This window comes from Centruroides vittatus, unplaced genomic scaffold (assembly GCF_030686945.1).
Source record: "Centruroides vittatus isolate TY-2023 unplaced genomic scaffold, ASM3068694v2 contig_549, whole genome shotgun sequence".
NCBI lineage: Eukaryota > Metazoa > Arthropoda > Arachnida > Scorpiones > Buthidae > Centruroides > Centruroides vittatus.
This window is the reverse complement of record NW_027122325.1, coordinates 1-14,772: the sequence shown is the minus strand read 5'-3', so window position 1 is coordinate 14,772 and position 14,772 is coordinate 1. Positions and strand designations below refer to the sequence as shown.

At 34.1% G+C, this 14,772-nt stretch overlaps 1 protein-coding gene across 1 annotated transcript; it reads left to right on the top strand.

Annotated features, from left to right (window-relative positions):
- The first annotated feature begins 1,187 nt into the window (after window positions 1-1,187).
- On the top strand, window positions 1,188-14,531 carry LOC136978599 (uncharacterized). The gene is made up of 4 exons (XM_067274338.1): window positions 1,188-1,596; window positions 1,666-1,750; window positions 3,536-3,703; window positions 14,395-14,531. The coding sequence occupies exons 1-4, from the start codon at window positions 1,444-1,446 to the stop codon at window positions 14,529-14,531; spliced, it is 543 nt and encodes a 180-aa protein (XP_067130439.1). The 5' UTR covers window positions 1,188-1,443.
- Window positions 14,532-14,772: the final 241 nt, after the last annotated feature.

Genomic DNA, 14,772 nt, shown 5'->3' with positions numbered 1-14,772 from the left:
ACAGGGGTCGGAAAGTGCGGCTCACGAGCCGCATGCGGCTCTTCGGACATAAACTCCAATCTCAACTCATCTCAAGCAGCCTTATAACTTATGAGTTTATGAGATGGAGCCGCCGAACAAACTTCAACTCGTACGGCATACTATCTACCATTCTTTAGCCCGTCCGTACTGTACATGACCACTCGCGTTGATCAACGTATACGTCGGACGTTCAGCGCCGCTTTCCTGTAAGCCTAGAAATTTGACAATGGCGTTTGGAATGTCGAGCATGATTCCACTGACTTTCCAAACGCCATTGTCAAATTTCTAGGCTTACAGGAAAGCTGCGCTGATCGTCCAACGTACACGTTTATGCGTTTAAAACTTCGGCCTCAACCTCGCTAATGATTCATGCCATCCGCGATTCGTTCGTTACCTGTGGTCATAACGCAATAGTGTCCGCCACATCCTAATACCAATACTTTACTCAATACTTTTGTTTTCATATTTTTATTGATATCAGTAATTAAGATCGAATGTCGCTCCGAAGTATTGAATACTTATTTTTTAAAATTTTCTTGCAGTTTATTCTTAAAAAGACGCGATTTGAAGAATGGAAAAATATTTTGCTTATAAAGAAGTGTATACGTAACCGCATAAGAATTAATGACTTCTCAAACAGAGATTCGGAATCCTATATTTGAGAATCAAAATTATAAAACGGATGCGATAAAATAAATTGACAAATAAGATTATCATTTCTGTATGCTCTGCACTAGACAATCCCATCAAAATTGTCAAAACCGCCGTATTTCGATTAGAACTTTGGCTATCGCCTCTTGTTTTCGTCTTCTTTTTGACCACGATACCAGCTTTCCTTCAAAATTACAGGTTGAAGGTTCTGATATATTCCGTATTATATATAGTATTTGATGATATCGCAACATGGCCCCAACTAGCAATGTGCCTATTAATCATCTCTGTAGAACTCTGAAGAATATGCTAAAATCCCAAAATAAATTCATTAACGAAAGATACATTTTAAAAAATACATTGCGAAGTATCATTTTATTTTTTAAAAATAATAAATAAATAAAAATCAAAATCGATAAGACGTTTGAAGATGGCAACAAATTTCGAATTGCAATTTTTTAAAATAAAAATTTCAAGATGCATTTTAGTAGAAAACACATTACATTTTTCGTTACGAAACGAAATCAATAATGATTATAATATGCAAATAAATCATATAAAATATGTTTTCTAAAATTTATTAAACTTTATTTTGCAATTTATTATAGATTAATAATAATATAACTTTCTCTATAAACGAATATCTGATCTCTTTTTAAGGTCATTTTAAACCAAAGCAGGAATGACTCAGTGTAAATAAATATTATATTTGAAATGTGATCATCTGTAACCACTGTAAATGAATATAACGTGAAGTTCTTTCCACCGAAAATGACGGGAAAGTTATTTTTTGCGCGCCTGAAAAGTTTAAATTCTGCTATAAACCAGTTCTACGAGAACGGGCACGTGTTATTGATTAGAAAAGCGAATAATTTGTCTACTATTTTATGCAGAAGAAATCACAGCGAAACCATAAATGGTGATGTATGTAAATATTAAAATATTAATGTAAAATATTTGAAAGTTTATCATCATATATTTATATTCTTATAGAATAAATTGCCAGTTTTATTAGATACTTTTGGTCGAAAACATAATTACTTAAGAATATCATTAACGGAAAGATGTAATTTGCGTTGTAAGTATGAACAGTTTGTTTTTATTAATTTTGAAAAATTCGTTTTATAGATATAAATTTTATATTTTGACAATCCGTTTTGTAAAAACAACACTATTAAAATGTTTTTCTGTGAGAAATGTGCGTTCAAATCTGTATTTTTAAAATTATTAATGTAAATAGTGTTGTTTTTATGTTAATTGTATGTATGAATGGAGAGAATATTTTTGAGCCATTCATGATAACAAAAATAACATTTAAAAAACTTTTTAAAAGATTTATTATTATTAATAAGAGTAATTCTTTTTAAATTTTAAAAATATAATTATTCATCTACCCAAAAACTTTAAATAACAAACGAAAACTGTTTTATCTGGGTAAAGAACAAATCAAATACTAATTCTCAAGTACTTTCAGGCTTCTGCCAATCATCCAGAGATAAGGCCACTACATAACCAAACTGCAAAGCAAAAAACAAATGAGAATAAACATTCTAGAATGCATTTACATATAAAAGCAGATGAAATTCCATCTCTGATGAAGCATCCTCTGTAAACATTACACAATTAAAATTTCATCAATTTTTTTTAAAATTTAACATATATTCTTCATATTTTTTTTAGAACATGTAAAAAGCAGTTGAGAATTGGTGTTTTTTTTGTACCAATTGAATTACTATTATCAGAATTTGTCAAATAGAAATAATCTTCATTGGAAGAGTTTGCATAAATTTGTTATTAATATCTTATCTCATCAGTGATAAATGTACATTTTATTATAATAAATGTATAAATATAATTTATTATAATAAATACAGTAACTATTGTAATATTACACTAATTCTTAATTGAACAATACTAGGTAATTGAACACTGAAAAAGCCTTTAGATTCCTATTCTTTGAAATGATCTTTTACCTAACTGAGTTATTGTTACAATAGGTAATATAATTACTAATCAAAATTTTGTGTTAAATGTAGAACTACAGTTTATAATACTTTTCAGTCCTCTTTTTACAGAAATCATTTATACCATTGTCAGCTTTAAACATTTTCTACTTGAATTATTTTTTAAGAGTGTATGATTTCAATAATAATTATACAAAAACAGTGACTGCAATCAAAAAGATTTTTTAGAGGAATTTTTCATATAATGATAATTTTTGAAATATTCTGTAATTTATAAGGGAAAAAAATGAAAATATTCCAAATTTAAGAATGTAGAAGAATTATTTAAATAAAAATATTTTTTTTCTGTTAAGGTTAGTTATTTTCAAGTAGGAAAATGATTAAGGTAAGAAAAATAAAGATTGACAGCTAAAAACATTAGTGTTTTTTATATGAATTTGCTAATTTAAAAAATTTATTTTCAATAGTATGTTATAACCTGCTTTTTCACTTATATTTATTGATATAAAATTCAATAAACACAAACTAATGAATTTAAAGGTAGAAAAACAAACTTCTAAATATGAAAATTTTTATTATTAAGTATAATATTTATTTGTACACCTGATGTAATTAATACCTTATATTTCTTTTCTAGTTAATCAGTATTATCTGCAATTTATCATCATTTTTCACTAAAAAATAAACTAAAACAAACCACTTATTAAATACTTTTTTGTTTCTTTAAATAAGATATGCTTAGGCTAAAAATTTTTCTTATTAAATACTTTTTTTTTTTTACTTGCTTCAAATAAGCAATTTATTTATTTTTAATGATTTCAATATAGTGCTTTGTTCATATATTTATTATTATTATTTTTTGTATTGTGAATTTTATCTCTAGTAATAATTTTTTTTAGGTAAATATTGTATGCCTGAAGAAGGTATTAAGTTAACACCTAATTCCCATTTATTAAGCACAGAAGAATTATTACAGTTGATCAATCTTTTTTCAAAACTTGGGGTAAATAAAATTAGATTTACTGGTGGTGAGCCATTAATTAGAAAAGATATCATAGAAATTATTGGTAAGAATCTATCATTTTTACACTAAAAAAGATTTTATAAATTAATAATTTTTATTTAACTTATTACATTTCTTAACTTTGATAAAATCTATAAATAAAATTTCTGTAATGATATATTAAATAAGTGAGAATATTAAGAATTTTTGTAGTTGTTACATTTAAAAACAGTAAATTCATAATGGTTAAAAAGCCATTTTTGTTAAAATACATTAGACATAAAATAGAACAAATCAGATTACTTAAATTGATACTTTCAGCATTATCACTGTTTATGTTAAAGTAACAGAATGATATTTAATTACTATTAAATACTTCATTATTACTTTGTCACAATTTTAATTATTATTATTATTATTTATTTAATTTTGCATGCAGATGATCAAGCATCCTTTTGAGGAGCTTTAAATTAAATAAATTGCTTCTTAATTTATTCAGTTGAAAAAAAGACAAATTTGACTGATTTGGATAATATAATGATAGTATATTGTATATATTTGTTTAATAAATGAAAAGATTTGAGCAATAGAATACATACAGGTAACCTCCGTATAACATGGGAGTTACATTCCAAAAAATTGCCGTGTTATGCGAATCAGTGTTATATGAAACAAAGAACTAGTACAAAAAGGGGGTTAGGTTCCAAAAATTAAAAAACATGCTATTATATTTTCATAATTAAGATAAATATCTTTATTAAAATTTTCTTAACTGATACATATTAATATAAATTAAACAATGTTTTCTTCGTCATCACTAAGCACTATTAACTGAGGGCGTTTTCTTTTTGGCAAGTTATCCTTATCCTCCTTATTTTTCTGCATTATCTTCAGATCCATGCTTTACCTTTTGCAAAAAGTATGTAATTTTAGATTGCTTGCTTTTAGTTAAAAGATCTTTATAAATTTCCTTATATGGTGCTAAGCACTTATGAAGAATAAAGTAAGTATGGAATAAGGGAAAAACATCTGGCAACAAAAAGCAGAAACGTCAAGATCTGGCAATATTGAAACAAGTTTCGAGAAGGACCATATGTATCGACAGAAGGCAGGAAAAGAAAATTTACATACTTAAGTACTAATAGTTCGTGAAAATTATTATTTTCATAAACTATTAGTACTTAAGTATGTAAAAATTTATTACATTTCATGTTGTATGAGGGTTTTACCCAATTCTCAAACCATGTCAGAGTGAATCCGTGCTATAGAAGTGCCGTGTTATACGGGGGTTACCTGTACACAGAATTTCTAGAATACATTTTATTTATATGTATATAGATGGAACAAAGAGAAAATAATACTTATAAACAGAAACATACATCAACTTCATTATACGAACATTGTATAATTTGTTCAAATATAGTATTTCTTCAATTTAATATTTTAACTCCATCTTGAATAAATTACAAAGGGAGAAAAGTTGCTTATATTTTTAAAAGTTAAACAAATTTATTATTAGACTAGCAGATAAGCTTGGCATTGCTCAGGCAAAAAGTAACAATAGCAAAGATTAAGATTATTACATTATAGCCAATCTTACCCGCTTTTACAGAATGCAAGAATTAGGTCCCTCTGTTTCCAGACTAATTAGAGAATTTTTAGATGGGTCTAAAAATATGTTCAATTTCCCACCAAAAAACCACATCTGCATTTGTAAATCTTGCATGTCGCTTTCTCTTAACACTTCCATTGTTAAGGAATACACTTCTTGCATCCCTATGTGGTACCCTACTAAAATGCAGTTAAAAATAAAAAATTGCATCTAAAATAGTACAGCTGAGTTCTTTAGGATAAGCCTTAATTCTTTCCCTCTCCCCTCGGGAGGGATTTTGAAAAATCCCTTCTTAGTCTACATTCTTGTGACATACCCTATTAAAATGTAATCAAAAACACAAAAAACCACATTTAAAATAGTATAATAGAAGCCAAGTTATTCATGGTAAGCCTTAATCCTGTCCCTCTCCCTCATGGGGAGAATTTTGTGTGACATCTATATAATAGTAGGTATATAAAAACATGCAAGTATTTGAATGCAATATTGTGTCAAAATTTCAAAGCAATCGGTGAAGAACTTTTCGGAAATTTAAGATTTTGAACAAATGAACACTTACATTTTTATTTATATAAGATGGAATAAAATAATTTTAAACATTCAATCTTCAGATTGATTACAAAATTAAAATGATTTGTAAAGTTTTAACAGAGAAACACTTTTTTTTTTTTTTTAAAAGATTTGCCTTCAACTGTTAGAGTAACCCTAGTTGAAGCCGACCTAAAACAGGCCAAGAACATTTCTTTTGTCCAATAAAAGATTTTGCTATCTGAAAAAGCAGTTTGAATTTTTGTCAGGTTAACTGATCTGCATCTGAATGTGTAACTGAAAAATGAATAATATTATGATATAATTAAATTTAAAAAGTATTTTAAAAACGTTTTCGACTGTTTTAAACAGCCATCATCAGTTACAACGAACTTAAACAAAAAAGAATGCAGAAAAAATAGAACACAAGCAATACAAATATTTAAAATTCAAAAATAATTCCAAAGTAAAAAATGCCGTCGTATATTAGAAACTAACAAAACTGCGCATGCGCTAAATATCGTAGTAAGAATAAAAATAAAAACAAATAACAAAAATACTTCCGCAAAAATATTTCTATTACAAGAAAAGAAACGTTATGCATTTCGGTAAAACGACTTCCATGCCGTGGATAAAGCATCTGCATCCCTATGGTTAATGCAACCCGTGTTAACGTGGGCTTTGTATATTTCCAGCTTTTCTAGATGTTTCAGCATTTGTTTGTTGGTCGTGGCCCTGATAATAGATGCTTTGTCCCAATGAACGTCGACATCTTGATGCTTAGCGAAAGCTGCTAGCACAGTAGAATCTAAGCTCTTATTGATGGAGTATCTATGCTCCTTAAGCCTCTGCTTTAAATGTCTCATAGTTGCACCAACGTATACCAGATCTGTGTTAAATCGGCGATCTTTTAAAGGTATAGAATATACCCCCGTCTTAAAACTCTGGTTTTCTTTCTTCTTGTCGTTTCTTAATAATCGATATACTGTAGGATTACGCCGATACAACACCTTCATGTTGTTATTTCTGGCTACTTTCTTAATCATCGTGTGCAAGAATGGAAAATAATTGAGAATCACTTTTCTTCCTTGATTCATAGGAGGAAGCTGCCGATTTTTTGCCTTCCGAAATTTGTCGATAAGCCCATCAATCTCCTTACTCCGATATCCGTGTTGTAATGCTGTAGTGCGGATGTAATCTAACTCCTTGTAGGTGTCAATAACACTGGTGCAATGTGTGTGAGCACGTTTGATCCAGGCGTGAAAAGCTGCATACTTAAAATTCATAGGATCGAAAGAATTTTTTGGTATAATAATGGGCTGATAGCTGGGTTTTCTATAAACGTCCGTCCATATTTGACCCTCCTTGCATGTGATTGAAAGATCAAGGAAATTTACATTAGAAGCACTTTCTTGGTCCAGCGCTAAAGTCAAACCATACGGGTTTTTGTTGATTTCTTGAAGGAACTGCAGAGCGCTACTATTATTTTTCCAAAGGATGAAAACATCATCAACATATCTTGCATATAAAATGATTTGGTGTTGAAAGAAGGGTATGACTTTGTTTTCCAAGCGACGTAAAACAAGCTCACATAAAATAGAGGACATAGGGCTCCCCATAGGTACCCCTCTTTCTTGCAAATATGTTTCATCTTCAAATTCGAAAAACGATGTGTAACATATTAAATTTGCAAGCTCCAAAATGCTGGAATGGTATTTCGTTGCATTATCTATATTAGCAAAAAGAAAGTCTCTCAGTTCACAAAAACACGGCGGCAGTCTTATAGACGGAAACAAGGACTTAAAATCCATCACTGTCATATATTCCTTATCCTTGAGTGTAATGTTGTTGAGTTTTTCCACCAGTTGCACTGCGTTTTGTATAGCATAGGGGTATTCTTGAATCTTTGGCCGGATAAACTTGACAAGCTGCTTCTCAATGGCAAATGTAGGGGATCCGCACTTCTCTATTACAGGGCGTATTTGGTAACCAGGCTTGTGCGTTTTACCAAAAGCGAAAATTCTAGGCGTTTTTGGAGCCTGTAAAACTGAATTATGCATACGTAAAATACGAGCCAACGGGGTTAAAGAGAATTTCTTGACTCTTTGCTGCAGCGATTCCATATATTTGTTGGGAGCATGTTGACATTCGGTGGTTCTGATGTATTCATGTAATTTATGGTTATACGAGTCACGTTTTGTAAGGACAACACCTTTAGATTTATCTGCTTTAATAAGTACTATATCATTCATTTGTAGCCATTGTCTTGACATTTCAATGCAGCTGTGGAAACGTCTTGCTTCTAAGTTAGACTTTCTTTCATTTGCGGAGCTAAACCTTGCTTTCCATCTGATGTAATCTTGCCCAGTAGTATTCATATCCTTGATAATTAATTCAATATTTGGAACAATATCCTCAGGCCTTGGTACAGTAGTAGGAGCATAGAGAGGGCCATATTTTAGAGCTTCAAAAAGACACTTTGGAGGAGTGATGTTATCCCAAGCTGTTACAAATGTATTATTTATCAAACGAGGTTTGACGTTCTGCCCACGTAGTAACCATTTAAGTTTTTTGACATAATTATTAAATTAAGTTATTTGACATTATTTGACATTATTATTAAATTAAGTTATTTGACATTATTAAATTAAGTTATTTGACATTTAAGTTTTTTGACATTATTATTAAATAGTTTTTATTGCTGGAAACATTACGGTTTTTGTTTTTTTAATAGTTTATCTTTCCAGTACTAGTTTAATTATTGTATTTTAAAAATTATTATTTCTATATTGATTATTTTTTTAAATATGAATACTACTACATTTACACTAATGATACTGAAAATGTATAAAAATACAGTAGTCTCTGCTTATTGTAATCAATAATGACTCCTAATCTCAAAATCACTAGCAGATTAATAGAAAAGTTTTGCATTAATAATGAAATCTCTCTTCTTTTTGCAACATTCATTTAGTTTTTGCAACGCTTTCTCTTAATAGTTACATGCTTTTCTTCTAGTTTTGAAATTTTTGACTCATTTTATTAAATTTGTTCTTTTGAATTTAAAAATGTTTACACTATTTCTTGATGATCTTATTTTCTGCAATCTTTCGCTCAAAAAAAAAAAAAAAAAAAAAAAACAGAGAGGATAATAATTGACTCATAAAATTTCCTTTTTGACCATAAGAAAATATCTTAAATAATAAATAATAATTAAAATTCTCTGTGCATTTACATATGCAGCCAAATAAGCTCAGTTGATCTTTTGCAAACTGCAAACTGTGCAAATAAATAGTCTTAATTGCTTGCATTTGGTATGGTTTGTGTTTTTAGTGTTGCTTTTTTTGTAAATGAAATGTTATCAAGTAAGTATTCATGTATTATATTATTGTTTGTTTGTTATATACAGTAAGCCCTTTTATTGTGATCACTGATTATTAGAATCAACAGCAAGGACTCACTCAAAACAGTAAAATCTACTGTATTTAAGTCAATTATTAGAATCATATTACTGAATATTAAAATTGATTGATTAATACTTTTTTATTAAGTAGTAAATTTATTTGATAGCATTACTTTGGTATTTAGAACAAGAAGGCCTTAAAACTAGGTTGTCGCATGGGGTATCCAAGTGTTTGATATTGCCACTGATTGTATCTGATATGAAGTGCAAGAATTTATTAAAACTATAACTTTTTGAATCTGCCAATTTGTCTTTATTTGAATTGTGGCCGCCAGTGCCAGAGATCCCGAACACTGCCTGGCAACACTTGCCAACGAGATGTTGGCTGGCAACTTGTAGAAAAAGAGGCGCGAAAGTTCGCGGGTTTTTGCCTGGATGTTGGCCGAGGATGTCGGTGACAGTTCTCACCTTTTTAATAAAGTTTTTTTGTTACTGTTCGTGTTTGTCTGCTTAGTTCTAAAGATCAGTAGGATCGAATGACAAAGTGGTGACCCGAACGTGATGCGATTAACGAACTACCTGGACTTTCGACTGAATTGGATAGTGAACAACTCTGTGTCTATGAAGGAACATTTTTAACAGGACATGCAGGTATGATCAGTTTCTGAATCGTAAATTCAATAAGACGACTAAGAGTGCGTGACTCGGGCTAAGCCTAATCAAAGACTATCCCGCTTTCCTTGTACCCGCATAGTTAGGCGCCCGAAATGGCGGAACAGAACGAGTTGGAAATCGGACGTGTACAGGCAAAAATGCCTATCTTCACTAAAACCAACATCAAATTATTTTTTGTGCAGCTAGACGCAGCTTTTGCCATTAATCGGATTACAAGTGAGAACACTAAGTACAACTATTTAATCAATTCCCTGGACGCGGAGATTCTATCTAACGTCAGTGACTTAGTATTTGACCGTCCAGCCGAGGCTCCGTTTACTAAACTCAAAGATCGACTCCTCGAAATTTTTCAGAACTCCGCTGCTAAAGAGGCTAAAATTCTGCTTGAAGATCTGGCGTTAGGGGATCAGAAACCCAGCGTTTTACTCCGTAAAATGAGGGAGCTTTCAGCGGGCAAGATTACCGAAGAATTTCTTAGAAACTTGTGGCTCCAACGTCTCCCCAAAAATATTCAGACAGTTCTGGCTGTTAGCGGTGATGAACTAGACAAGCTAGCCATCCTTGCTGACAAGGTTGCTGAACTTACAGAACCAACCCAACTGGCCAGCATCAACTTAGAAGCCGACAATCCCGTAATCAAAAATCTCGAAATGCAGATTTTAGAACTCACAACGAAGGTTGCAGAACTTAATGTATCGCGTACTGCTCGTCCCCGTTATCGTAGTAGAGAGAGAAACCGACATGACCCGAATTCGAGGTATCGCATTAGTTCACGCCCTCGAGGAAGAAGCCTCAATCGTCAGGGATATTGTTACTACCATGATAAGTTTGGATCAGCCGCTAGGAAATGTCGTTCGCCGTGTTCCTTCGACCGAACTGCTGATCAGGGAAACGAGCGCAGCCAGCCGCAGTAACGGCCTGTGGGTCCAGCCTGGCTCCTAAATATAGCCGTCTGTTTGTGTATGACAACAAAACTGGCCTAAATTTCTTAATTGATTCTGGAGCAGATTTATCGATCATTCCCAATCGCACTAAGAATCAGCCTACAAAGGTTGAATTGTATGCTGCCAACGACTCTAAAATCTCGACGTATGGAACAAAGGTGCTAGAACTTGACCTCAACTTAAGACGTTCTTTCAGATGGGAATTTACCATAGCTGATGTGCAGAAGCCTATAATCGGTGCAGACTTTTTGGCCAACTTTGGACTCATTCTCGACATCAGAAACAGATTACTGGTCGACCCCCTGACTTCCCTTACTACACGAGGAAGATATTATACAGGACCACCTACTTCAGTCAAAACTATAATCAGCAATTCCCCAATGCAGGATATCCTCAAGGACTTTCCACATCTCACTCGTCCTCGACCGTTTTCAGATAAAGTCAGGCACAACACAATGCATTATATCGAGACACACGGTCCACCCGTATTTGCCAAACCCCGTAGATTGCATCCGGCTCAGCTGCAAGTAGCAAAGCAAGAATTCCAGCACATGATGGAGTTAGGTATATGCAGACCATCAAAGTCCAACTGGGCTTCTCCCCTCCATATGGTGCCGAAGGGCTGTAACGATTGGAGACCTACTGGAGACTATCGTGCCCTGAATAGGATAACTGTTCCCGATCACTATCCAGTGCCACACATCCACGATTTTGGTCAAAGTCTACACGGAGCCCGAATATTTTCCAAGATCGATTTGGTTAGAGCCTTCCATCATATACCAGTTAACCCAGATGATGTGCCAAAGACAGCCATTACAACGCCATTTGGGCTATTTGAATTCGTTTTCCTTCCTTTTGGTCTCTGCAACGCAGCCCAATCATTCCAACGATTCATGCACGAAGTTCTGAAAGGCTTAAACTTTTGTTTTTCATACCTAGATGACATCCTCATTGCTAGCACTTCGTGGGAGGAACATAAGATGCACATGCGGCAAGTGTTTCAACGCCTTGACAAGTACGGTCTGCAAATCAATGCATCCAAGTGTACTTTTGCTGCTCCACATGTATCATTCTTAGGATACATGGTGTCTCCCCACGGCGTTATGCCACTTCCAGAACGTGTATCTGCCATAACTCAACAGAAGCGACCACAGACCCTCAAACAACTGAGAAGGTTCTTAGGCATCTTGAACTTCTATCGTAGGTTCCTACCCCATGCGGCCCATCACCAAGCTCCTTTACACGACCTACTTAAAGGAGCAAAGAAAAACGACCAGCGCGAGATTAAATGGACTGACAATTCGATTCAGGCATTTGAGTCATGTAAGTCACAATTAGCAGATGCCACCTTACTACATCATCCTTCACCAAGTGCTACCCTTGCACTTCACGTCGATGCATCCGATTCTGCTGTGGGCGCTGCCCTTCATCAAGTTACAGCACAAGGTCTCCAGCCACTGGCGTTCTTTTCCCGCAAACTGAGTAACTCTCAGCGTCAGTATTCTGCATACGACCGAGAACTTCTGGCTGTGTATTTGGCTGTGAAACATTTCCGGTTTATGCTGGAAGCACGACAGTTCACCATTTACACAGACCATAAACCATTAACGTTTGCCTTCCAGCAACGACACGATAAGTGTACACCCCGTCAGTTGAGACATCTTGACTTTATAGGACAATTCTCAACAGACATCAGACACATAAAGGGGATCGATAACGTTCCAGCTGATGCTCTTTCCCGTATTGAATCAATTAGTAGCCCATCTATAGATTATAGCAAAATTGCAAAAGACCAACAGCAAGATCCTGAGCTCCAGTCTCTCCTGACTTCAAGTGACTCATCACTTGTACTTAAGAAGTTTAAACTTCCTGATAGTGATGTCGAAATTTACTGTGATGTATCGACAGGTCGCATTCGTCCATACATTCCGCCTAGTTATCGTCGCACTGCTTTCAACACTGTCCATAACCTGTCCCATCCAGGTGTAAGGAGCTCAACAAGATTGGTAAAAGCAAAATTTGTTTGGCCATCCATCAGTAAAGACTGCCAGACATGGTCTCGCACCTGCATTTCTTGTCAACGGTCGAAGATCCAGAGACATGTCGCTAGCCCTTTGGGAACCTTTCCTATTCCAGACGCTAGATTTTTAAATATTCATATTGACATTGTTGGTCCATTGCCACCTTCCAACGGCTCAACATATTGCCTCACAATCATCGATAGATTTTCTCGTTGGCCTGAAGCAATCCCGTTGCCAGATATAGCAGCTGAAACAGTAGCTTCAGCCCTGTACTCAGGCTGGATATCTCGCTTTGGAGTGCCTGCCCAAATAACATCTGACCAAGGACGGCAATTCGAATCTGGCTTATTTAAATCCCTCACTCAACTTCTTGGTACCCAAAGAGTTAGGACAACAGCATACCATCCAATTGCAAATGGCATTGTTGAACGCTTTCATCGTTCACTTAAAACTGCCATCAAGTGTCACTCTACTGAAAGATGGACGGAAGTGCTACCTACAGTCTTGTTAGGATTACGAACTGCGCTCCGTGAAGACACCAATACTACCGCGGCTGAGATGCTCTATGGCACCAGCCTCCGACTGCCTGGAGAGTTTTTCGTCCCAGGTTCTCAGGACGTCAATCCATGTTCTTTCGTCGAAAAACTCAGGACGATGATGGCAAACTTAAAACCAGTGCCTGTGGTGCACCACTCCTACCGCAACCCATTTATCCACAAAGAACTGCAGTCATGTTCCCACGTATTTCTTCGCAATGATGCTGTACGGAAGCCCTTGCAGCCTCCATACGATGGACCCTACGAAGTCGTGTCACGTGGTAGCAAGACATTCACTCTATGCATAAAGGGAAAAGAAACTGTAGTTTCTATTGATCGACTGAAACCGGCTTTTATTCTCGCAGCGAGTGAGTCGGACCAGTTACCCCCAATGTCTCCAATGCCAAGACCAGCGCCAACTAAACGTACCACAGACAATCCAGCCCCAACGCGACAAACTACCACACGCTCTGGCCGACATGTAATCCTTTCCCGCTCGTTTCGTGTCGCAGACACTGGTGGGGGAGTAGCTGTGGCCGCCAGCGCCAGAGATCCCGAACACTGCCTGGCAACACTTGCCAACGAGATGTTGGCTGGCAACTTGTAGAAAAAGAAGGCGCGAAAGTTCGCGGGTTTTTGCCTGGATGTTGGCCGAGGATGTCGGTGACAGTTCTCACCTTTTTAATAAAGTTTTTTTGTTACTGTTCGTGTTTGTCTGCTTAGTTCTAAAGATCAGTAGGATCGAATGACAAAGAATTTTGTTACTTCTGTAAAATTAAAATTTCTTCAAAATTAAGAAATATATGATGAAATGATTTTGATGTGTTTCAGTTTGAAAATTACAAGCTACAGATATCATTATAAATTTACATTATAATATATACAATAAACGTACTGGTTATATTTAAAATTATGACAAAATTTTTATGCTAAAGAAAAGATTGATGTATTGAAATATGTTATAAATATATACATATCTGTTATAATCAAAATTTTTGTTATTTTATATAATTTAAAAAATTTTTCTTTTTGTTAGAAAAAACTTCAAATATTGAAACCATTGAACAAATTTCTATTACTACAAATGGTTTGTTGTTAAATAAGCACCTTCCAGCTTTAAAAAAAGCAGGTAATTTAATTGATTTGTATTTTAATTTAATCATTTTGACCTAAGTATTGCACTTTTTACTGAAAATAAGATGTATACTTTTATTTTTTTATATTTGTATTGATTGAATAGGACCATAATTTTCAGCAGTTAATCCACAGATTATCTGTTTAAAAGACAATTGAAAGCAGGTGTGGGTTATGCAATGGGATGGGTTATACAGTAGTTGTCATCTTGTACCTCAAATTTAATTCATTTCAGGAGGTTATTCAAACTTTGAATTGTTCAAAAGTTCCAGTAGTACAA

Coding starts and splice junctions, on each gene's coding strand:
- LOC136978599 (XM_067274338.1), top strand. CDS start 1,444: ATGACGGGAAAGTTATTTTTTGCGCGCCTGAAAAGTTTAAATTCTGCT. Junction 1,597..1,665: donor GCGAAACCATAAATGGTGAT/GTATGTAAATAT, acceptor ATATTCTTATAG/AATAAATTGCCAGTTTTATT. Junction 1,751..3,535: donor GGAAAGATGTAATTTGCGTT/GTAAGTATGAAC, acceptor AATTTTTTTTAG/GTAAATATTGTATGCCTGAA.